This window comes from Meriones unguiculatus, chromosome 17 (genome assembly GCF_030254825.1).
Source record: "Meriones unguiculatus strain TT.TT164.6M chromosome 17, Bangor_MerUng_6.1, whole genome shotgun sequence".
Classification (NCBI taxonomy): Eukaryota; Metazoa; Chordata; class Mammalia; order Rodentia; family Muridae; genus Meriones; species Meriones unguiculatus.
The window spans coordinates 77354205-77380304 of NC_083364.1; the positions used below are offsets into that span (position 1 = coordinate 77354205).

Genomic DNA, 26100 nt, shown 5'->3' on the forward strand with positions numbered 1-26100 from the left:
ACCAATGAAAAGTCAAGTTAAAGATCACTTCTCCCTGCTGGGGTGACGTAGCTAGCCCACAGAAGAAGAGGATCCAAGCAGTCCTGATGGAACCTGATAGGCTAGGGTCAGACACTACTGGAAGAGGACTTCCCCCATTAATGGACTAATGGAGAGGGATAGTGGAGGAAGAAGGGAGGAAAAGAGGGTTGGACTGGCAAGAGAAGCGAGAAGGGACTACAACCAAGATACAAAGTGAGAAAATTGTAGAAAAAGAAGAAGAACAACAACAACAATAATTATGACCTTGTTTCACTTATTTTGAAATAACATATTTGTACATAATAGTTTGTTATTTAAATGTGAACAACTTACAACAAAACGGATTTTCACTACTGGTATCCAAATATACAGTGGTCCTAAGAGGCCATTCCTCTGTTCTGTTTTTCAGATCTTCTCTCCATTGCTTAGCTTGATTACCTAAGATTTGAGAAACAGAACATAGAAATTGAATTTTGATCAAAGAGCAAATTAACTTTTCAAATCAGTAAAGTTCTTAAATATCAATATACATAATCAAATACAGAATAGAGGGTACCTTTAAAATATGTAAGATACTTTAATTTTCAAGGTAAATTATGTTCAAGATTAACAAAAATCACTTTACTGTCTGAAAATCTTATTAGAACTTGACCTAATTTGTATGACTGAGATCCACTTGTCTCAGTTTTAATACCATAAAAGAAATCAGGAGTTTATGAATAATTATTTTTGGTAAATTCACCAGAATAATTAAATTGCAAATAATTTGGAAATACAATTTAACTATAAGAATGAAATCACAATTAATCCCACATATATAATGTTGTACAGATATTATAATAAACATAATCATAATTCCTATGTTTTGAATATATTTATTATATATGTGTGTATATAATACATATTAAATTACTAATATATTAAATATATCTAGATGTTTCTTTACTTATACCTGAAAATGTTTACATTTTAAAATTTTTATTAATTACATTTTATTCACTTTGTATCCCCCCTGTAGCTTCCTCCCCCTCTCCTTTAAATCCCATCTTTCCTTCCCTTTCTCCACCTATGTCCCTCCCCAAGTACACTGATAGGTGAGGTCCTCCTCTCCTACCTTCTGATCCTAGTCTATCAGGTTTCATCAGGAGTGGCAGCATTATCTTCCTCTGTGGCCTGGTAAGGCTGCTCCCCCCTCAGGGAGAGGTGATCAAAGAGCAGACCAATCAGGTCATGTCAGAGACAGTCCCTGTTCCCATTACTATGGAACCCACTTGGACATTGAACTGCCATGGGCTACATCTGTGCAGGGATTCTAGGTCATCTCCATGAATGGTCCTTGGTTGGAGTATCAGTCTCAGAAAAGACCCCTGTGCCCAGATTTTTTTGGTTTCGTTGCTCTCCTTTTGGAGCTCCTGTCCTCTACAGGTCTTACTATCTCCTTCTTCTTTTAAAAAATTCCCTGAACTCCACCCAAAGTTTGCTATAAGTCTTAGTATCTGCTCTGATATCTTGCAGGGTAGAGCCTTTCAGAGGTCCTCTGTGGTAGGCTCCTGTCCTGTTCCCTGTTTTCTCCCTCCTTCTATGCCCATCCTCTCTGCCTTTCTGAATAGGGATTGAACATCTTAGCCAGAGTCCTCCTTCTTGATTAGTTTCTTAAGGTGTACAAATTTTAGTATGTTTATCCTATATTATATGTCTAATATCCACTTATGAATGAGTATATACCATATGTGTATTTCTGCTTCTGGGATACCTCGCTCAGGATGATCTTTACCAGTTCCCACTATTTGCCTACAAATTTCATGATTTCCTTGTTTTTATTGCTGAGTAATATTCCATTATGTAGGTGTACCAAAATTTATGTATCCATGCCTCAACTGAGGGGCATCTAGGTTGTTTCCAGCTTCTGGCTATTACAAATAAAGCTGTTGTGAACATGGTTGAGCAAATGTCCTTTCTGTGTACTTGAGGATGTTTTAGATAGATGCCTAAGAGTGGTAGAGCTGGATCTTGAGGAAGCACTATTCCTAATAAACTCAGAAAGCACCAGATTGATTTCCAAAGTGGTAGTACAAGTTTACATTCCCACCAGGAATGGAGGAGGGATCCCTTTCTCCACATCCTCTCGAGCATGTGTTGTCACTTGACTTTTTCATCTGATGGGTGTAAGGTGAAATCTCAGGGTCATTTTGATTTGCATTTCCCTGATAGCTAAGGATGGTGAACATTTCTTTAAGTGTTTCTTTGCCATCCAATATTTCTCCATTGAGAATTCTCTGTTTCTTGTTATTTCATATGAAGTTGAGAATTTTTTTCTTTTTTATTGTTTATTATGTTTACCTGATATGTAAGGCATTAACTGCATGTAATCCTTGACTACCTGCTGAGAGCAATTGTAAAGCTAACTATGGCATACACTCACATCTCTTTACTTGTACTTAAGACTTCCTATGTAAAAGAAAAAAAAAAGAACAGAGCAAACTTTTCAGTGTATAAAGAATATAGAAGTTCTGCCTTTGAGCACAGGAAAAGAAAAGGGAAAATTCCTTAAAAAATATGTCAGGGAATGTATACTCTGATTCTACCATTACCCCACTGATAATTTTCCCCCATGCCATGACATATTAGGAGGTTAATATGAAGCACTCGTTTGATGCCAGTCTAAAATACTACTGCTACGACATTACTCATACAAGTTCTCTCACCTAGTCTAGGGCAGGAATCTTTGTAAGGGTTCCCACAGTCCACACATAATCCTCTCTGGTAATCTCTGTAGGACCGACAAGGAAATGAAACAAAATTGCACCTTGTTTCAAAAGCGGCAAGGAACAAGTAAATTGCTCTCTGATGGTTACAACTAATGAAATTAATTCCTTAAGGGTGAGGAAAAAAAAAAAGCAAAAATCATTGTAAATACATGAAATCAGGTTCAAGTGAATCACAGAAAAACTGACCATTAAGTTAAATTAAATTCTGTACTTCTTTTGCATACAAAGCATTGACCACAATATAATTGTATCCCAACCTATCAAGAAGTCCCATTAAAATCTTAAATTGTGCATATCTTTTTTTCATGAAATTAATGAAACATTTTCATAAAGTAATAAGCCATAAGGCATAGACGTTTAAATGGCTGCACAAACACACTGCAGCAATATTTACGATTATAGTATTTCTCCCTTCTAATTCTATACCCCTAAAATTTTGATCCAGTATCAAATATCTCTATTAAGACAAGCGGTCTTAAAACTCACTTACCTCACTTCCTTTCCCCAATCTTTTATATTTTCTTTCTTTGTTTCAAACTCCTCTAGTTCCAGTGGCATTTGATCATGCACTAAACTGCCATGGTGCCCAAGTGACCCAGATTCCACACTCAGAGTCCATGGGTCAACCAAGTGGCCAGAGATAAAGAATCTGTGCTATGTGGTAATATGTTAACCATACCTGCTAAATCTTAGAATCAAACTCAAGTTCTAGGATATTCTAGGACACTTTAGATAACGTGAAATTCTTATTTGTGGTTAAAATGATGAACTAGAATCTTTGAAACCACGCAAAACAGGTTTCCTCCATGACCAAGTGTTTTATATGCTAGTAAACTTTGTACATTGAGTGGTATCAATTTAAATTCTTTCTTGCCAAAAACTCTCCTGAGTCATTAGCAAAAATTCTAATTTAAAAATATTGCCCAGAAATTTAGAAAATGAAAAGGTCAGTTTTTGAATCATGTGTAAATATAATCGGAATATATCTTAGGAAAAAATCTATTTCCAATAAAATTAAAAAGAATGAAAATACGTTTAATGTACCTGAAAAAACTGTTGTAGGACAACCTGGCTGCCGTTTTCCTCCATTTGGATAAAAGTCAACATGTCCGACTGGCTGTAGCATGCCTAAACCTAGAAAGAAAGCACCCATGAAAAAAGTAGTCTTGTTAGGCCACAGAGAAGGACATTGCAGTCAGTCCTGAAGAGACCTGATAAGCTAAGTTCAGATGCAAGGGAGGAGGACCTCCCCTAGCACTGAACTTAGAGAGGGGCAGGGAGAAGATGAGGGAGGGAGAGTGGGATTGGGGGTAATGAGGGAGGGGCTACAGCTGGGATACAAAGTAAATAAACTGTAATTAATATAAAAAATTAATAAAAAACACAAAGGACTTATAAAAAATAAAAATAATAAACACAAGGCAAACAACACTAGAACCCAATCCAAAAACAAAAACAAAAACAAACAAAATAAAACCTCAATTCTTTCTTATTTTACAGCCTCTTACTCAGGATCTAAATTTCACATTTTGTTTTTAAACACAAAGCTCATAAATACTTATTATTTTACCATTGGAATCAGAATGGATGACATCTACAAATTTTGCATCAGTGTAATCTAATCTGCTATTTGCTGGTTTTCTAGAAAAGTTTGGTCCAGCTGGGTCAAGACCTGAAATGCAAGATAGGAAATATCAATCTAATTATATTTTACTTTGCTCTGTTTGATACTTGCACAGTGTCAGTTATAAACATAAATATTTGCAATTTTTCTTTTCACTTGTCTAAACATATCATTATTCAAATGTTTATTGGCACCGTTCAAAATTGTTCCAATCACAGGAAAAAGTCTCTACAAAATATTAAGACATTTTTAGCATTTTTAACTAAGAAGCAGATGGATTAAGCCATGTAACTTTGTATTTCATAGTAATTGTCACCTCTCTTGATGGAGGAAAAGAGCTAACAAATGTCATCTGGACCTCTCTTGAATTCTTTGTCTTATTGGCCTCATCCTATATCTGTCTGTAGGTCTAAAGTGTTTTTCAGATATCAAGACTTTTTAGGTTACAGGATAGAAGGAATTTACTATTTTCTTAGCTTTCTATTTTGCCTCTATGAAGAGTTTGCTATACATCCTTAAGGGATAATGTTACAAATTCCATGAAATATGGATGTTATTCTATAGAATGAATTCTAACCTTCAACGTCCATTGACTTTCTGAGCAAAGCAAAGGGATGGTAATAAAATTCTGTCCATTAAGGAAAAGACATCCTGTTTCCCAGACTGACAGGACAGAAGAAAAAAAATTAATTTTAAAAAGTTGTCCTTTAACTCACATAAATATACAAATCAATGTTATTTTAACTGTTATTTACCTAATACCCTTCCATTGTTCCTATTTTATTTCTCAGCCTGTTTAACTGAGTGGCCCACCTCTAACTTTTTCTTCCTCTAACTTTTTTCTGATGTAAGGAATCTGTATTTTGGATTTTTTAAACTTTTGTCTTGTATGGCAGTAGAGCAACAGACAAGGAAGCACAAACATCTACATGAGTAATTTCACCTCTACTTCCCCTCTTTTACGGAATTTTATTATGACAATGTTATCCTTTATAAATAATTAGAATTGTCATAATTATCTATCCCCTTGATATGGATATAAATAACTGTTTAATAACCTGACCAGGACAAAAGATGGAAATTTATGTGAGCACCATGTGCTTGCTGCTTTTAACTATAGTTAAGTTTACTGTATGAATCTGAGTGATCTTGAGAATAACAATGTCTCAAAGTTGAATAGCAACTCCTACTCAAATAAATATTTAAAAGAATGAAAATACAACAATCCTTGTGAATGTGAACCATATAGCTAATTTTTTATCTAACGAATAAATGATATTTTAACTGAATGAATCAAATTTTCTCATTTGTAGTCTTTGACATTTAGATAAAGCTACAGAGCTATATACTTGCTTTTTGTGTCCATCATAGTAACTAAGTAAGAATTCACAATCTAGAGTAAAAAGTAGTATTTGAATATAGTTTGTAACTATGCCTGCTAGATTTTTAAATAGAATAAACTCTAGTGGGAAAATTGCTCAACAGTAATTTTACAATAGAAAAAAATGTTTTACCTGTAATTCTTCCAAGTTGCCCTTGAAATATCTTTCCTACAAAGCCACTAATATGAGCCCCTAAGCTCATGCCTATGAAATGGAAATTGTCAAGAGATGCTCCATAGCTCTGTAATTTAAAAATACAGTATAATAACTTTAATATTTGATAATTGCAACTAATTTTTAATATATTGACATTCTGAGATTCATTATTGATTCTGACTTCACATAGTTCTGGGACATAAGAAAGGGAATTTACAACTTTGCAAAAATTAGTTTTATTCAGATTGCACTATGAAATATCTGATTTTCTCTATACATTTCTAGTAACATCATTAAATATTATTTGAAAATTTTAGAGATTTAATTAGCCATAATATGAAGTGATATATGGAAAATGGCATCTACTTACTAGGATATTTAATGATCAAATAATAACAACAAGCATGATTAGATGATTATTTTGTGCAAAATACTTTAACATGTGTTTTACAAGTTTTATATTTAATATTCATGCTTACCATGTGAGTTATTCATATACATCATCATATTACTTAACACTATGATTGAAAATATTAAATATTAACTAAATTACAGTCAGTAAATATCCATTTTACTAAGGAAACTAAAGTTAAAGACATGAATAAAGCTATATATAAATAATAAGATGCATTTTACATTAACGAAATTTGAATATTTACGTCTCTGAAAATTAATACGCTGAAATCCTAACTCTTAATATTATGACCTGTATAGGGAGTGGAACATATAGGAAGTGCTGATATCACAAAGCTGGGGCATTCAAGAATGGAGCTTATATTCCGATAAAGGCTCATTTGGTTTTTCCAAAATGTGAGAACACTGAAAACATACAAATTATGAACCAGGAACAGATAAATACTCAGCAGGCCCTTGCTCTTAGCCTCTTGGGCTGCAGAAATGTGAGATAAGAATGTGTTTGTGTAAAAGATCAGTTTGCAATGTGATAGTGGCTCAAATGGACTAAGTAAGATACATGCCTTGATCAGTTTGATTGAAAAATACATGCTAGTCTTCTTCTGTTTTCCCTTCAAGGTATATAAAAGCCCCTAGCTAGTGTTCTTAACCATAAATTTGCAGGTAAATGGTGGGAACTAGAAAGGATTATCCTGAGTGAGCTGTCCCAGAAGGAGAAAGACACAGACAGTATATACTCACTCATATGGACATATAATATACGATAAATCTACTAAACTCTGTCCATCTAAAGAAACTGATCAAGAGAGAGGACCTTGACTAAAATGCTCAATCCCCATTCCGAAAGGCAAAGAGGATGGATGTCAGAAGAAGAAAAAAACAGGAAACAAGTTAAGAACCTGCCACAGAGGGCCTCTGAAAGGCTCTTCCCTGCAGACTATCAAAACAGATGCTGAGACTTATGGCCAAATGTTGGGCAGAGTGCATGGAATCTTATGAAAGAAGTGGGAAATAGTAAGATCTGGAGAGGACAGGAACTCCACAAGGAGAGGAACAGAACAAGAAAATTTGAACACATGGTCTTTCCAGAGACTCATACTCCAACCAAGTACCAGGCATGGAGATAACCTAGAACCCCTGCACAGATGTAGTACATGGCAGGTTAGTATCTAAGTGGGTCACATAGTAATGGAAAGAGGGACTGCCTCTGACATAATCTGATTGGCCTGCTCTTTCATCACCTCCCCCTGAGTGGGGAGCAGCCTTACCAGGCCAGAGAAGATGACAATGCAGCCACTCCTGATGTGATCTGATAAGCTAAGCTCAGAAGGAAGGAGAGGAGGACCTCCTTTATCAGTGGACTTGGGGAGGGGCATGAGTGAAGAAGGGGGAGGGGAGGGTGGGACTTGGAGGGGAGGAGGGAGGAGCTTATGGAGGGGACACAAAGTCAATAAAGTGTAATTAATAAAAGAAAAAGAAAAAATAAAATATATGCTATATATATATTTAAAGGCAAAGAAAAAAAGCCCCTAGCTGAAATAATAAAGTTATAAAAGCCCCTCTTACTTTTGAAATACTAAGACGAAGTATGTCGATTTAACATGGATGCTGGGATCACCTGTGATCATCTGGTTTGCCTCAGTAGGCAGCTTTGAGAGCTCAATGAGTGTGTGTTTCTTCCAGCAGACTTCGGGGGAACTACAGAAGTTAGTGATGGTCCAAACTACACAGTGCTGTCCAAAGGCTCATAAAGCAACGTCAGATTTGGGGACAACTCTGTTCTTTAAATTCCTTAGAGCAGTATCTCAAAAACTGAAGGTGTATTTCTCCAAACTATAAAGCTATGGTTGCTTTTCTCCCAACCCTTTGCAAGCAAAATACTGAGTTTTCCTAAAACTGTCTCTTTAACTCACACTTTCCACATTAGGAAGTCCCTATTTATCAGTTAGAGACAATCATAATTCAGGAAAACAAGTCGATTATTCAATTTTATACACTGAGGACCTGCTCCATGTCAGTTATCTCCCCCACTTCTTTCTTGGGTCACAATATTTTTAAACTTGGAAATTCAAAAATAATAATTATTTTATTAATTTGTTAGTTTACGTCATGCTTTGATTAAGCATATGCACATTTACGTATGTAGTACCATGTATTTCTATATTAATTTAATATTCATGCAATATACAGTAGAACTCTGCTATAAACAAAGGAATTTATAACAAAATGTAAAAGCAGAGGAATTTGGCAGAGAGGTGAAACAATTGCTCAGCTTCAGGCAGAGGAGAGGTGTCAGACTCGAGCTCGCATCCCCTCGAGTCTGCATCCTCAGGTGGATGTTTTTATGTTATGCTTGTTCAACTCAGCACGGGTTTGGAAGTTTGCTGTAACAAAATTCAGACTTCAAAACAAAGAACACTCCAAGAAATCAAACGTGACCTTTCTTTCTTTGAAAAATAATTACTACCACTACCAATTTTTAGGACGTATAGGAACTACAATAAAGGTTGGCATAGAAAAAGAAATAATTATTAAATAAAATGAACTAAAACCAGCCTTCAATTTAAATGATCCATCCTAACTCTGAGTAGACCTGAAGGAAATTAAGAGTTACATTTATGGTTGGCAAAGTAGACTACTTCCCAAACTGTTTTCACTTATATTTAACAATTTCCATTTAACTAACAACAAACATATTAGCAATATATTAGAAAAGATTACAAATATATATAAATATATATTAAATGACATTACAATAATGTCCACTACCCCCAATCACTAATTCATTGTGATTTCAGGATACATGGTGTTTGAAAGAGTTTTATTTTTTATACTAATTTTTTATATTAATTACAGCTTATTTACTTTGTATCCTAGCCATAGCCCCCTCCTTCATACCCTCCCAATCCCACTTTCCCTCCCTCATCTCCTCCCTGCCCCTCTCTAAGTCCACTGCTAGGGGAGGTCCTCCTCCCCTTCCATCTGACCCTAGCTTATCAGGTATCTTTAAGACTGGCTGCCATGTCCTCCTCTGTGATTTAGCAAGGCTGGTATTCCCTCAGGGTGGGGGTGGGGGTAAAGGAGCCAATCATTGAGTTCATGTCAGAAATAGTTCCTATTCCCCTTACTAGGGTACCCACTTGGATACTGGGCTACCATGGGCTACATCTGAGCAGAGGTTCTAGGTTATATCCATACATGGTCCTTGGTTGAAGAAAGTCTCATAGAGGACCCCAGTGCCCTTATATTTAGTCCTTGTGGAGCTCCTGTCCTCTCCTGGTCATATCACCTCCCCCTTGTATCATATGATTCCCTGTACTCTGCCAAAGGTTTGGTTATGAGTCTCCACATCTGGTTTGATACACTGCTAGGTAGAGTCTTTCTTAATAGTTTAAAATAAATGTTTTATAGATAAAATACATATAAAATAGAAAAATGAATAATTATTATTTAAGTAGACAAATATGGCTAAAAATCACTATATCTAAGTCAAAGTTCTTAAAGTTTATGGAAAAAGTATTAATTTCACGTATCCCATAACAGACCAGGTAATGAATACCATATATACAACATATAGAACATTTTTAAGACTTACCAAAAGAATATTGATGGAGTCACTCAAACTCCGGGCAACTAATCTGGTATTTTTAACTGCTCTGTTGTAAACGAAGGTTGTGGCACCCTGGTTCCAGTCAACAACAATGAGATTTACATCTTCGTGCTTCAGGAATGTCTTGATAAACGTGCGAAGCCACCCTGGGGTGTTGCCCAGCGGTCTGTATCCATGGACAATCCAGACAGCTTTCTTCGACAGGTTAAATCGGACATTAAGCAGGTTATTAGACTCCAACAGTGGCTCTGCACAGTTCATATTATCCCTTGAGTACAACATCAGATTTACCTTTACCTTGGGGAAAAACAAATCTTTCAAGGAGTTCATTGCGTTTAACTTTGAGAATTCAAGACATGTTTTATTATTCTCTGCAAAGAAACAAAGTCAGTCTGAGCATTAGGATTAAAACTGGAGTTTTGTTGGTATTGTATAATACAACTGAGCAGGAGAATTCTACTTCATTTGCAATTTAACATGATTTACTGAGCAACTATGATGCTAAAGCTATACAAGGATCAGGCAAAAGACTTTCTGAATGAGAAGTAATAAAAATAACAGTAACAAATTTGAACAGATGTGATAGGTTAAAACTTATAAACATTCCTTTAAAATAAAATACAACGGGTCAGATTGAAACCACTGTTATTACTAATCAAGTAAGAAGAACATCAGTAAAGGTGGATACATTGATTGTTGATTTTCACTAAAGCCTTACAGGAGTGTACTAGAAAGAAAGAAAAAGAAACATTAATCTCACCATTACCCATATTAACCCAAACCAAAATAACACAGTACTATTTTGCTTATAAACTTAAAGAAGTAAAACAGTTCCTTCTATGCTGCATAAAACCAGTAGTTGAAAGTCTGAGGCAGGGATACCTGCAGTACAAGGTTCACCTTGGAAAAATATCAAGAATCTGAGAAGAGAAAGGAGAGAGAAAGAATGCAGACAAAAAGGAAAAAAATCATTCCAATATGATTGATGAGTGCACATATACAAAATACTTCTAAATAAATACTGAGAGACTTCAATGATAGTCTGCTATTTCAGAACTGTATATATCTATTAAATATCTATTGAACACAAATTATAATTATTTGTATTTATAAAATTTGAATTAATAAAATAAACAATTACATTAATATTGAAGAAGTTAACCACAGGGATTTGTATAATGGCACAATGTATAAAATACCTTTGTCTAACTATTATCATCTATATATCTATAATCATCTATCATGTATCTATCTATTCATCCACCCATACTAGAAAGATGAAGGCCAGAAAGTAAAATAACTAAAAATGTTCAATAGCAGTTGTCATTTTAAGGCAGTGAAATAATATTTAGCTTTTTGCAGTTTTTGAGAATTGAGTTATTAAGTAAGAATAAGTATAAAAGATTTTATGCAAGCATATATTCTTCTAGAACATTACTTTGGTGATACTATTCAGCAAATTTTTTTTCAGTGATTTTCAAATACTTGGAAAAGCATTAGTAAACGTCACTCCAATGACTCAAAACTTAAAACTTGATCACAGGAAAATGAAATACAAGAATTAAAAAATTTGTATTGGTATTATATACAATATGCAATATTTATGATAATTCCAATTTTGAAAGCATAGCTGCATTACTGCCACAGATACTTTGAGGAAAGAATCCAAAGAAGAAAGAGCTCTAAACCTTGTAGAATATTCTCAGGTTAACAGTAGAGGTGTAATTAGAAGAGCTTTGATTCTACATATATTACTAAGTACCAGAGAGAAAGAAGGAAGTAAGGAAGAATGGATACATCCATGGTGAATATGAACTTGCTATGCTGAGCTAAAGTTATGAGTCATACACATATACCTCATACGTCACCAGGTTTGGACAAGGCTGAAATATAACCAGATAATCCAAACTGCTGCTTTGTTATAAGCGCAGATATACTTTGCCTGGTCCTAGAAGGAGTAATGGGAAATTAACCTGCAAGACACCTGCTATATAAATAAGGAGGAAGGCTTTCATCCAAATAGTCATCAGAAAAATGTAGAGCATTAATTGCTAATTTTCTACAGCAATGTCATTTCAAAAGCAAGAGAAAAAAGATACTGAGGTAAATTTTAGAAGTTATAAAAAAACAGAATCAGATAAAGAGGAAGACAATTAAAACTGCAATTAAGGGAAAATACAATTGCATAATAAACATTCAAATTATACAAGCATATAAAATGTAGAAATCTCACCCTGCAGGAACACATGAAAGAAAGAGTTCTTAAAATGATGAAGAGAGTAAAGATAAAAGGTGGAGACAAATGGTGCAAATTAAAACTTGTTACTGTTCTGTGAGGGTTGTCAAGTGTTTGAAGAAGAGAGGAGGGCTGCTTCATTAACTAAGAAAATTCTTGCAAACTCAATAAGCTCACCACAAGGTAGAGAAAAATCACTCAATATGACTCACCAAAATGTTTGTCAACTCCATTGATTTTTGATGGAAAATTTAAATGCCCTAAAAATACCAAGACAGAAAATTTGGGTTACAGACAGAGTAGTTGTGAATTCATTTTTTTTTCCTTTGAAACAATCCATCATAGAGACAAAAGTTTAGAGAATAAGACTTTAAACGGAAATGCTTCAGAACTAACAATCTTAAGCCTTTTCTGATACTACTCACAAATAATTAAGTTACAGTGATTGATACAGTGATTGATACAGTGGTAGGTGGTGGTGACTGTCTCTCTCTCTCTCTCTCTCTCTCCCTCCTCTCTCTCTCTCTCTCTCTCTCTCTCTCTCTCTGTGTGTGTGTGTGTGTGTGTGTGAGATGCATGTCAATGTGTGGTGCATACTCCTGTGTCCATGCATGAGAAGACCATAGCAAAACTGCAGAGTCCTCTAAGACTCTAAACTTGACTTACTTGAGACAGGGTACCCACTAACCCAAAAGCTAGTGAGTTTAACTAAGTTGACAGCCAAGTTAACGCTAAAGGTCCCCTAAGGCTGATGTTATAGACTCTCATAGCTACGCCCACCTTTTTCATGGGACTTCGGGTCCTCATGCTATCTTCCCAGGCCTGAGGTCATTCTTAAGGAAAAATGTAAGCTTCATTAGAGACATAATTCATAGAAATTCATTTGGAATGCTGAGTGATTGTGAAAACAGATACTGACTTAACTTTAAAGGTTATAAAGTTGCATAACTAAGAAAGTTAACAGTACAGTTGCTGCTTGTACTGTTGGACATCCAACTTTTACTAATAAGAAGAATGTAGGTGAGACAGAGTATAGAAAATTAAACACATCCTCAATTGAGGGTTTCTCAAGTTTTCCATTTTTAACTCCCAAAATAGAAAATGCGTCAAAATCACTGAGGGGAATAGTTAAGAAAGGAGTTTATGTAAGGCTAGGCAATGCTGCTCTGAAAATCTCAGTGCCAGATATAGCATATTTCCTTGTAAGTTATTGACCAAAGAGGGGCCAGAGGATCCCAGAATAACACAGGATCTTGCCATTCCTCTGTTGTCTACCAGAACTGGCTGATAAGATCTTACTGTTCAAAGAGCCAGCCACAGAGTTCATGTCAGAGACAGCCCCTGTTCCCCTTACTAGGAAGCCCATGAAGGGGGAGCAGCCTTACCAGGCCACAGAGGAAGACTATGAAAGACAGTCCTGATAAGATCTGATAGGCTAGGTTCAGATGGAAGGGGAAGAGGTCCTCCCCTATCAGTGGACTAAAGAAAGGGTATGGGAGGAACGAGGGAGAGAGGGTGGTAATGGGAGGGAATGAGCGAGGGGCCTACAGCTGGGATACAAAGTGAATAAACTGTAGTTAAGATAAAAAAATTATTTAAAAAAAAAAGTCCATGGGTCAGGAGACCTTGGGCCCTAGAGATTATCTTACTAGTGTTATTTGGCTAAATTGACAAGGTGCCTTCTAAGTATGTCTATAGGTTATTGCTACTTCCAACTTCAATTAAAAACAACTTATTTCTACAATGAACGGTGGTGAATACAGTGGTGTGGAGCTGCTCATAGTACTGAGAAAAAAAATGATGGCTGAGTTCTCGGTCCTAAACAGGACGTTAATATTACCTCCATAATGTTAAAGAAACATTAACGAACGGTTGATGGAAAGATTGTAAGACCAGGAAGAGGAACTGTGAAATATTGTCTTCCGGTCATGTCACATCCAATGTAATCATCCTGTCACCACAGATGATTAAGACTACAAAGAGCCTGTACTATACTGGACCCATCAACAGGAAATCACGGGTTAGAGGACCCTACTACTCCCTCCTGAATGAAGCCTGGATAGTGGGAAACATTTTCTTCACTTACGTGACCACTGATGAGCACACCAGGCTCTGCTGAATAAACATATTTAAAAAATGTACTTTATCTAATAAAATAGGATTGTTTCTTAGATAGCATTAACAATAATATTAATATACAGCAATCTGTATACCTGAAAAGCACATGTTTAAAAGCTATGTATGAATGTGTGAACACATACGGACTATGAATTTAAGGAGAAGACAAAACAACTTCACAAAAGAATTAAAGACATTTAACAGAAGTGTGGTATAATGGCTAAGAATACCCAGAAATGATACCCAACATCATTAGCTATCAAAAGAATATAATTTAATACAAAACAATATGCCTCTACACACACAAACTAAAGTGATAAACATCTGTAAAACTAAAGGATAACTATTACTGCACTAAATGAAACATATTTACACTGTGGAAGAAATTGGAAAAATGAATCAGTACTTTAGAAATGGGTCACAAATTCTTACAGTGAAACTACGAACCTACTGGACCATAGAGTTTAGTTTTAAATTTTAACCACTGACAACTGAAAACATATCCTCATTAAAACATGTACTAGTTTAGAGTGGCATGCTCTTCATAACTGCCATATTTTTCAAAGACCCCCATATGCCAATCAAGAAACACGTGAATAGCTGAGTTGTTGCAGTCTGTATAATTTATTACTTCACACACAATAAATAATAATAAACTATTACCACATAGACAAACTTGGTCAATAGAAAATATATGTCAAGTAAAAGATAAAGAAAAGGCTAGAAAAATAAAAATACTCATTTACATGGAATTCTAGAAAAGGGATGTTTAATCTAGAATATCCAAAAAGAAGCCTGGGTTAGATGGACCCCAAAATTGAAAGGAAAGTAATTGCAAAGGGTATAGGACATTTGGTGCATAGGAAATATTTTACATCATGATTGATATGGGTTTTATATATCATGTAAAATATGATACATCTATTGTTCAAAAAATGTCTTTTATTTCTTTTATTTATTTTTTATTACTTTATAATCTTTGTTCCTTTCTCTTTATATTTTTATTAATTGCACTTTATTCACTTTGCATCTCCCTTGTAGCTCCCTCCCACCTCCCCTCCCAATCCCACCTTCCTTCCCCCTTCTCCACCCTTGTCCCTCCCCAATTCCACTGATAGGGGAGGTCCTCCTCTCCTTCTTTCTTATCCTAGTCTATCAGGTCTCATCAGGAGTGGCTGCATTGTCTTCCTCTGTGGCCTGGTAAGGCTGTTTCCCCGTCAGGGGGAGATGATCAAGGAGCAGGCCAATTAGTTCATGTTAGAGACAGTCTCTGTTCCCATTACTATGGAATCCACTTGAATACTGAACTGCCATGGGATACCTCTGTGCAGGGGTTCTAGGTTATCTCCATGAGTGGTCCTTGGTTGGAGTATCAGTCTCAGAAAAGACCCCTGTGCCCAGATTTTTTGGTTCTGTAGCTTTCCTTTGAAGCTCCTGTCCTCTCCAGGTCTTACTATTCTCCCCCTCCTTTCATAAGATTCCCTGCACTCCACCCAAAGTTTGGCTATAAGTCTCAGCATTTACTCTGATACCCTGCAGGGTAGAGCTTTTCAGAGTCCCTCTGTGGTAGGCTCCAGTCCTGTTCCCTGTTTTCTCCCTCCCCCGATGTTCATCCTCTTTGTCTTTCTGAGTGAGGATTGATCATCTTACCCAGGGTCCTCTTTTTAGCTCACCTTCTTTAGGTGTACATACAGATTTTTGTAGGTTTATCCTATGTTATATGTCTAGTATCCACTTGTAAGTGAGTATATGACCTGTGTGTCTTTCTGCTTCTGGGATACCTCACTCAGGATAGTCTTTTCTAGTTCCCACCATTTGCCTGCAAATTTCATGATTTCCTTGTTTTTTAATGCTGAGTAATATTTCTCTATGTGTTCAGTTAAATCTTTACATTTTGTTCCTTTTAAGTACATTTTGATAAGGTAAATTTTAAAAGAATAAAGAATAGTAATGGTTCAAGAATTTTCAAAGAATAAGATAACCTAGAACCTCTGCACAGATGTAGCCCATGGCAGTTTACTGTCCAAGTGGGTTACATAGTAATGGGAAGAGGGACTGCCTCTGACATAATCTGATTGACCTGCTCTTTGATCACCTCCCCCTGAGGGGGGAAGAGCCTTACCAGGCCACAGAAGATGACAATGCAGCCACTCCTGATGAGATCTGATAGACTAAGATCAGAAGGAAGGAGAGGAAGCCTGATAACCTCCCTTATCAGTGGACTTGGGGAGGGGCATGGGTGAAGTAGGGGGAGGAGAGGGTAGGACCTGGAGGGGGGGAGGGAGAGCCTTATGGGGGATACAAAGTGAATAAAGTGTAATTAATAAAATAAAATTAAAATTAAATGAAAAAGAAAAGAAAAAGCTAAAAAAACTTTTATTTATTTGTTTGTTTGTTTATGTATTTATCTATTTATTTTAGTCCGAGTATCAGTTATTTCCCTAGGATGGTCTTGCACTTTTAGTCTCAGGTGTTCTCCAATCTCAACCTCCTGAATGCTGGAATTATAAGTATATGTTATAAGTACTATGTTAGTTTCAGGTCATCTTGAAACTCCAAAATAGCCTAACATCAAATGTAAACCCACAGGCACATGTAACATGAGTTACATAAAACACAGATCGTTCATTACTCAGCTAGCCACCTAAAATCAAAATCGCTACGTAATCTGCTCAAAAATGCATCCCATGAAACAATGCCAAGAAAACACAACTTTAATTATTATAACCTCACATATGAAAATAGAAGTATGGTTTATTAAAATGATGAAATTCTAGTAATCATTCTCTTATTAAAAGTAAAAAAGTATAAAGGCATCTGCCACCATATGAATTATTTTAACAATCATAAGAAGATGAGTCATTATTTTTATAGTGTGTGAACCTTTAGTCCTAGCTTTAAAGTGTGGAGAAGAAACTGAAGAAACTGGAGATCAAATGTTTCAGTGTCACATAAAATGGAATATGGAAATAACTGGAGCAAGAAGGGAGAGGGGACAATGATGCAGACACATTATCCATCATAAAGTTCTCAGAAAACAATTTGTAAAATAAGAACATATATAATCAACTTCATAGTGGTTAAATAATTGTCCAATTTCCTAAGGTTTGGTTGGCTGTTAGTAATACATCATAGTAGTGAGACAACTGAATGCACAGTTAGAACGCTTCAAAGGGGGCTGTCTGACTGAACTGCTCTGTACACAGATAGGCAAAGACGTGCTCCTCACACTGTTAGTGAAAACACTTTCAAAGAACTGAACCTTCTGGGATGAGGGAGGGGAGCACAACCGAATTACAAATTGAATAAACTGTAATTAATGGTAATAATAACAAAAGAGAAAAAAATCCTTGTAAATTACAAACTCTTTAATTTTCATATATCCTGTTTATTGTTAATATCTAAAACTTGCTATTCTGCTGTAGTAATCATCATAAATGAGGTAACCTTTGAACAGAAAGAAAATATATTTAATAATTATAATGCCATTTTTCTTGTTAAAACTTAATCCTATACAAAACCATAATCTCTGAAAGCTTGTGTGGAGAGTGTGCAAACTACAATATCAAAATAACTATGCACTATTATATTAGATGAGAAGTATGTCTAGTAGCTTAGGGTTCAAATTTCTCTAGTTTTTAAGTCAAGATATCATGTATCACAAATCTAAGATGTCTTTTTTTCAAATGCCAATGAGTAAAATGTACTATATAAACTACACACTATTGTCCAGACTATCTGTTTGAATATGAAGTTCAAACACTTCCAAATAGTCACCTGAAAATAATGACAAATATATTAATTTCTACTTGGTATATATTAAGGTTTCTAGAGTACATAGTCAAGAAATCATAAAAGATATTTAGGACATAAAGAAAATAATCTTTCACAAAATTCCACCAGAGAGCTATTCATCTTGGCTTATGAATCTGCTACTGTTTTCATTTAAATAAATTAGAAAGGATTATTCAACCATGACCACAAGCCATTCCCCGTCTGGCTAGAACAAGACATTCACCCATAAAGTAGCTAATATTAATAAGCTTTAGTGCCATTACCAAAGAGCAGAAGACTCACATATCTTGCTTGCTACCATTAGACAGTTTGGGAATTCCATTACTTGAAACAAGAAAAAGAAAAGTCTTTCTGCATTGAAATTTGCTTTGATCTGCAATGGATAAATTTCAATAATTATCTTCAAATGTAAGACTTCTCAGACAAATGAAATGGAAGCAAGATACTTTGTAAGTCATGATTTTCAGACATTGTGTTAATTACTTTCTACTCAATTACATTTATTTATTTATTTATTTATTTATCGCTTTACAGCCTCATCCCAGCCCCCTTCCGCCTCTTACTTAATTATTTTTGATCTTGAATGTTTCTACTTTTTCCCCCTTTCAATATGTGTTTTTGTATCTACTAATCTTGTGACAAACATATACAACACCGAGCTCCAATTTAGTAAGCACACACCCATGTTCATATGCCCACAGACATACATTCCCTAGTAGCCATCTCATGTGGTATAAATACCATAACATGGCCAGTTTTTCACAGTATGATAGCAAAAGAGAATACAGACCATATTAGTTATTTTACAAGCATTTAAATAATTAGTTATTAATAAGCATCTTACCAAATCTTACCCAGCACACCAAACACAGGAAAATGTATATTCTCATTTGGAATTAGAAATTGTAAAAGAAACTACGATTCACCAAAAAGAAATTCTGTAATTCATTAAGGTTCCTGTTGAATAGGATTGTCTCTTCCGGGCAAGCTTCCCTGTAAAAATGATTTCTTGCTCCTCCCCTGGCTGTAAAGGCTGAGGGAGTATGCCGCCTCCTACTGGCTTGTGTTAGGACATCATGTTTAAGCCAAAGACTTTGTAATAACTCACAAATGTTCAGCTACACAAATAGGATTTAAGGGAATGGGAAACTTAATTGTAGATGTCTTTATTCCTTAACCTCAGGATTTCAGAAGTGGTCTGGTAGGTTATGTTTATAGAAAGCATCTGAAAAAAATATGTTGCTAGAAATGCCAAAAACAGAAAGAGTCAGAGAAAGTTGTATTTTTTGATCATTTTGATTACAAACTTAGTACTTCACAGACCTAAAAATCAATATAAAATCCACACCCATAAAGCTGTCCAGCTTTTTCTATGTATGTCATTATGCATCCAAAACATAGTGACTATTTTTAAATGTTAGATTATGGCTTGTCTCTTGGAGCTAAAATTTAAAAAGAAAAAAAAATATTTTGTCTTTTAATATAACCATTTTAAAAGTGTTACCAGTTTATCTCTTTACATGCTTATTTAGTTTTCCCCTTATTTTCTTTCCCAGCAAGAATGTTGAGAGAGCAAGAAAAAAACAATGGGTATTCTACATCCAGAGAACACAAGTTCAAAACAAGATTTGTTTTTAGAAAATACATGTCTTGGCAAAGTTTCAATGACACTGTAAAAATGGAATGTTTTATTTGTAACATAGGTCAGCAGACACTAATTTGATATCTGGGGATATGTTTTAGAAATCCCCAGACATGAGAAACTTACTTTGAAATCAGGTCACGTAACATCTGATAATTCCTCATTACTTAGAAGTGTTTGACTGTTAGGAGTTTTGTTGAGACTGTATTTTTAAGAATGAATCCACTATATTTTGTTTTATGATAATAAAAGAATGTAAACATCTCCACCACAGTCAGCTGTTAATAGCTGCATATCTCAAAATGAAAAGTGAATAAGCATATTATTTAAGAACAGATAAACACAATATAAAATATAATAATCAATGAGAATAGAAACATTTCTGAAGGCACGGTTTACATGTTCTTTGTTTTGGTAAAATGAAACTATCTTATGGTAATATTTTCATTGCCATAATTCCAACTTGCTCACATACTTTGGGGTTTCAGATAATACAGCATTTAGCAGAGTTTGAAAATATGAAGTGGCATTCCGACATTATTATCTAATTTACTTGCTTTCAACATGAGGACATTTGGTTATTAATGCCTAGTAAAATATCAATGGCAGATAATGTAATATGAAATGTACCAATGATTTTTAGTATTTGTATTGATTTTATTCCTACTCAGAAACACAATATGAGAGTAAGAATCTTACTGATACAAAGTAAGCGATATCACAAAGGAGATTATGTTGGCAATTATAACTACAAATATGGGATTGATGGAGCTCTGTGCAGCAGCTATGGTTCTGAGCACTTGAACCCTAATTATAATTAGTGTTAAGTAATATTCACTTGGATAAATTTTCAGAATGTATTTTGGAATAAACTTCAATTTACAGTAATTGGTGTGAAAAAATACTTAATGAGTGCTAGTGGTGTAGCTCTATTAGGATGTATGTACCAGACTCAAGACTGGATCCCTAATAGCACGTAAATGCGGTGTGACTTTGGCCCACCATAAACCTTGCAATTAGGAGGAGAAGACAGGAACATGAGATCTTCAATGTCAGCCATGGATACATTGCAAGTATAAAGCCAGACAGTGACAAGACACTGTTAAAAGCACAAAAAGAATTTTTAAAATAATGTTAGCTTCTGAGTCAGTAATTAGATATCCAAAGGACACATGCTATAGCACTGAAAGTTACTTCCAAGCCATAAATTCACACATGCACATAAGTGTGAGAAAAAAAATGTTCATCTCAACATCATTACAGTAACCCAAAATGGAAAATATAAATATCTAAGAAAAAAGTCTCTAATTATGCATACTATGAAGATTAATATTGCATATCATTATTTGTAGTTGTATATAATTTCCATTACCAAGTTTTTCCATGTATTAATTCATTCATGAGTGTGTTTATTTACACAACTTTTACTAAGCTCCTATTTATCTCTGTCCACTTAGTTTTGGGAATACACTATCACGATGCTCATTTCTTCAAGGGCACCATTTCAACAGATCTTTGTCATATAGTCATAGATGTGTCAGAGTTTGTCTCGGGTGCTTACGTTTAAATATACAACAGAAGTTCACAATAAGGAGGGCTTGAAAAATGTAACTGGAGAATTACACTTCTGCATATAGAAGGCAGCCGGACACTCGAGATTTCACAGTAGAGAAAAATCTCAGCAGAACACACTCTCTGGGCTAACCTACTAAAGTGGAATTCGAAATCTGCATATCTATTTATATAACTAGCTGTCCATCCGTATGTCTACTTCTAGTTATGTATATGCACACAAGTCCATATTCATACGTATGTATATTTTATACTTTGGTATGTTCATACAAATAGAAGTATAAAAAACTTCTGGTATTTTTACACAAGGAATACTACTCAGCAATCAAAAAGGAGGAAATCATGAAATTTGCAGGCAAATGGTGGGATCTAGAAAAGATCATTCTGAGTAAAATATCCCAGAAGGAGAAAGACAAACACAGTATATAGTCACTTACATAGACCTATAAGATATGATAAACATAATGAAATCTATACACCTAAAAAAGATAATCAATAGAGCGGACGTGGGGTAAGATGATCAATCCTCGTTTAGAAAGACAGATGGGATGTGCATTGAACGTATGACAGGAGTCTACTGAGCGCATCTGAAAGACTCTAACTAGCAGTGTTTTCAAAGCAAAGACTCATGACCAAACCTTTGGCAGAGTACAGGGAATCATAAGAAAGAAAGGGAGTTAGTCTGATGGGGAAAGGATAGGAGCTCCACAAGGACCAAATATACCTGGGCACAGGGTCTTTTCTGAGACTGACATTCAATCAAGGACCATGTATGGATATAACCTAGAACCTCTGCTTGGATGTAGCCCGTGGTAGCTCAGTAACCAATTGTTTCCCATAGTAAGGGGAACAAGGACTATTTCTAACAGGAACTCAATGGCTGGCTCTTTGACCTCCCCACCCCGCAAAGGAGGAGCAGTCCTGTTAGGCCACAGAGGAGGACTTTGCAGCCAGTCCTGAAGATACCTGATAAAACAGGATCAGATGAATGGGTAGGAGGTCCCCCCCCATCAGTGGACTTAGAAAGGGGCAGGGTGAAGATGAGGGAGGAAGGGTGGGGTTGGGGGGAATGAGGGAGCGGGATACAACTGGGATACAGAGTTAATAAAGTGTAACTGATAAGAAAAAAATAAAATTAAAAAAAATTCTGGTAAAGACAGTCTATTTCTTTACAGAGTTTTGCATGTACTCACATGAACACTTCATATGTGACTAATAGGCTAGTAAACACTAAATGTAAAAAGAACATGAGTTAAAAAATATAATGTATTTGCATGAAAAAAAAATTGAGATCGAATTCTGAGTAAATATCCCAGTGCATGGGTTGAATTTCAGAACGGTGAATAAGAACTCTAAAAAACATATATCATAAATGCATATAAAGCCAAAAGAGCATAGAATGTGTTAAAACTAAGAATATTCACATTTGCATACAAATAATACAAATTTCATATAACAATACACTCTTTAATTATTTGGAAACACAAAGTTTTATAACATTTGTACTTATGTGAAAAATAATATTTATAATGTTATGGAAAAGTATCTTGGTTTGGGTTAGATTTATGAAAAAAAAAAGAAGAAGAAATATGTAAGAGACATACACAGAACAGAAAGATTCAGATATTGTTCATTTGATAAATAGCAAATATATATTTGCTATTTATCATGAACTTACTTCTCTAAACTTCTTACTGTATTCTATTTATTTGGATAATAAAGGGAAGAAAGAAACAAAATATTCATAGACTTGAGAAACAAAAATCAAAGTAAACAAAAGTAACAACTAAATCTACTAGCACCTACATTGTTTAGATGAAACTGGCCTCTCCCACTATCCAGATTTCTATATTGACCTTTTGCCCAGCACTAAAAACAGTTCTTGACATCTTAGAAGCAATTAAAATATAAATATTGGATAAAATAATTCAATTTGTTCCAATCTATTTCTTAAAAAAACACTCCAAATACCAAAGTCAGATTATTTTCCCAACACACACAACTAAATATGTCAGAATTAAAAGAGAATAAGGTTTTCTAAGAATGTACATTTTTTATTAAAATATTTTCATACACTATATTTTAATAATGTTTTCTCCTCCCCATCTCCTCGCAGTTCTCCCCTACCTCCCTACACACTCAACTTCATGTTCTATCTCATAATATATCTGTAAACATATAAAACAACAAAAAATTAAAAATTATAAAACATACATTACCAAAAAAAAAAAAAAAAAAACATAAAGCCCACCCACCTCCAAATGAAGTTTGTTTTTGTTTTGGTCAATTACTTTCTGGCATAGGACTCTCCTTGGAGGTAGATGGTATACCCAGTGATAATCCTTTAGAGAAAACTGAAATTTCCTTTGCTAACAAGTATTAATTGCAAATACCTTCTTGTTTAGGCGTGGGACCATGTCAACATGTCTCAGAGCTGGGATCCATTTAGTTTGGGCTTATACAAGTCCTTTGCATGCTGCTACAGTTTCTTGATTTCATATGTGTGTCAGTCCTATTGTATATAGATGATGCTGGTTCCTTCTCCTCTGCCTCATAGATGGATGAGCCTCTATGTGGAGCTGCTTTTGAACATGTCTTATTTAGGACTGACTGCTATCAAGTCTCTGACTCTCTGAACATTGTCTAGTAGTGGGTCTCTGTGTTAAACTCCCATCTACTATATAAAAAAGGGGTATAGCAATATGTCATCTAGTATCATTTTATTGCTATCTTGCCTTAGCAAATTAAAAGTAGTATGTTTCTCCCTAGGTTCAGGAGCTATGCAATCTGAGGTGCTTGGCCACTTTAACAGTGTTGGTTCCCATTTCATGAGGTTCTCCTTAAATCAATCAAAAAGTGCTTGGTTACTACCATAATGTAGGTGCCACTATTGCACCAGTATATCTTGTGGGCAGTTCACTGTTGTAGGACACAGGTTTTGTAGCTAGGTGATACTAATGAATACCTTTTTCCTCTAGTAACCTACAGAGTGACTTTCAGTACTGTGAATGCTCTTCAGAAGGGGTGAAACACCTATCTGGGTACCAGCTAAGCTTCGCTGCATTTGATCATATGAATGTTGTCTTCAGCAATAAGACCTTACCATCAAGCCATGGAGAGAAACCAATAGCCTTGGCAAAGCCAGTGATCTGGGGGGAACATTTAGAGACCTCTGTCCTCAATGACTCAACAAGCTGTAATCCATCCCCGGGTCTGAGGGTTTTATTTGGTGGGATGCAATGTCTAGTTGTAGCATGATCCCCCCTTCTATTTGGTGACAATTTAAATGTATTTCACATTTGTTTATATTTTAGAAAATTTCTACAGTAGTAGGTTTCCATACAGTTTTTCAAATGGCCATTGGTGCTGATTACCCCTACCACAGTCCCTCCTGTATCCTGCCCTCTAGCTGTTCCCTATTTAACAATTATTTTCTGGTTTCTCCTTTAACTCTAGATAACATCACATTCTATTTCCCCTTCCTTGTAAGATCCTCTGCGATTATTCAGATTACAGCATACATACTGAAAGCTAACATCCACATAGAAGAGAAAACATACAGTACAAAATTTGTCTTCTTGTGTATGGATTACCTCATGCAGGATGAGTGCTTCTAGTTTGTTCTATTTACCTGCGAATTTCCTAATTTCATTTTTAACAGCTGAATAATATTCCATTGTGAACATGTGCCACATTTTCATTATCCATTCTCTTGTTGACGGATACCTAGACTATCTCCACTTTCTGTCTATTATGGATAGAATAGCAATGAACATGGATGACCCTTTATCCATGTAGTAGGATGTAGAGTCCTTTTGGTAGATGCTGGAGCAGTAGAGCTGAATCTTGAGGTAGATCTTTCTAAAGAACCACCACAATGATTTTCATAGTGGCAGGGCCAGTTTTCACTCCCACAGGCTTTGGATAAGTGTTCTCCCTTTACCCACACCTTTGCCAGCATGCTCTGTCATTTGTCTTATCGATCTTGGCCCCTGTGACTATGGTTAAGATGAGATCTCAAAATAGTTTTAATTTGCATTTCCCTCCTGGCTGAGAATGTTGAACATTGCTGTAAGATTTCTCAACCGTTTCCTTTTCTTTAGAAAGAAATTTTCTGATCAGTCAAGCAAGCAGAACGTACACCTCCTGAATTCAAAATGAATTCCTACCGCTCCACTAATCAAAGACCAAATCCTCTTCCTATTCCTGAGTGATCTTTCCAACATGACTTTAGGGTCCTCAGAGAACATTTTCCAAAGATCCATTTATATAGGGTGTTCTCTTGAGGTCAGTGGCCTTTGGGAGCCCATAAAAAATTTCAAAGTCCTACCTGGGGATCACCTAAAAGACAAACAAACTTTAATTTTAGTCCTCTCCTGTATTAGTATCGACGCATGCAGACATTCCTTCACATTTTATAACTTAACTTCCCAGTGTTACTGATCTACCCATTTGCTCTTTGGAGACAACTTCTCGCATAATACCTAGTGAAGTTAGTCAATCCTAAATCATCTTTCTTGTCATTGTATTTCAAACGCTGCTTGAAAATAAAAACAAACAAACAAACAAAACAAAACAAAAATCAGTAATTACTATTGCTCGGGAAAAGACAGGCACTGGGCCAGGCACTCTGCTAAAGCCCCCTGGTCAGCTGCGGTGTCTCTGCCCAGGTGGGGGCGGGGCTGCGGGGGTGGGCGTGCCCCGCGGCGGCGTGGGGGCGTGGCTTCGCCCCGCCCCGCCCCTTGCGCGCGCCCGCCTCCGG

General features: G+C 35.6%; 1 protein-coding gene across 5 annotated transcripts in view; it reads right to left on the reverse strand.

Moving 5' to 3' along the window:
* The window catches only part of Lipi (lipase I), a 30565-nt gene extending 11551 nt beyond the window's left edge, over nt 1-19014 (reverse strand). The window contains exons 1-8 of one of the 5 annotated variants that reach the window (XM_060371141.1): nt 18969-19014; nt 12424-12471; nt 9961-10346; nt 5928-6036; nt 4360-4461; nt 3834-3923; nt 2727-2894; nt 355-459 (exon numbers count right to left, since the gene is read on the reverse strand). In XM_060371141.1, coding sequence (XP_060227124.1) covers nt 355-459; nt 2727-2894; nt 3834-3923; nt 4360-4461; nt 5928-6036; nt 9961-10346; nt 12424-12471; nt 18969-19014 — 1054 coding nt within the window. The remainder of the gene's footprint in view (nt 1-354; nt 460-2726; nt 2895-3833; nt 3924-4359; nt 4462-5927; nt 6037-9960; nt 10347-12423; nt 12472-18968) is intronic. The other 4 variants (XM_060371145.1, XM_060371143.1, XM_060371142.1 and 1 more) reach the window with 4 other exon arrangements.
* Nucleotides 19015-26100: the final 7086 nt, after the last annotated feature.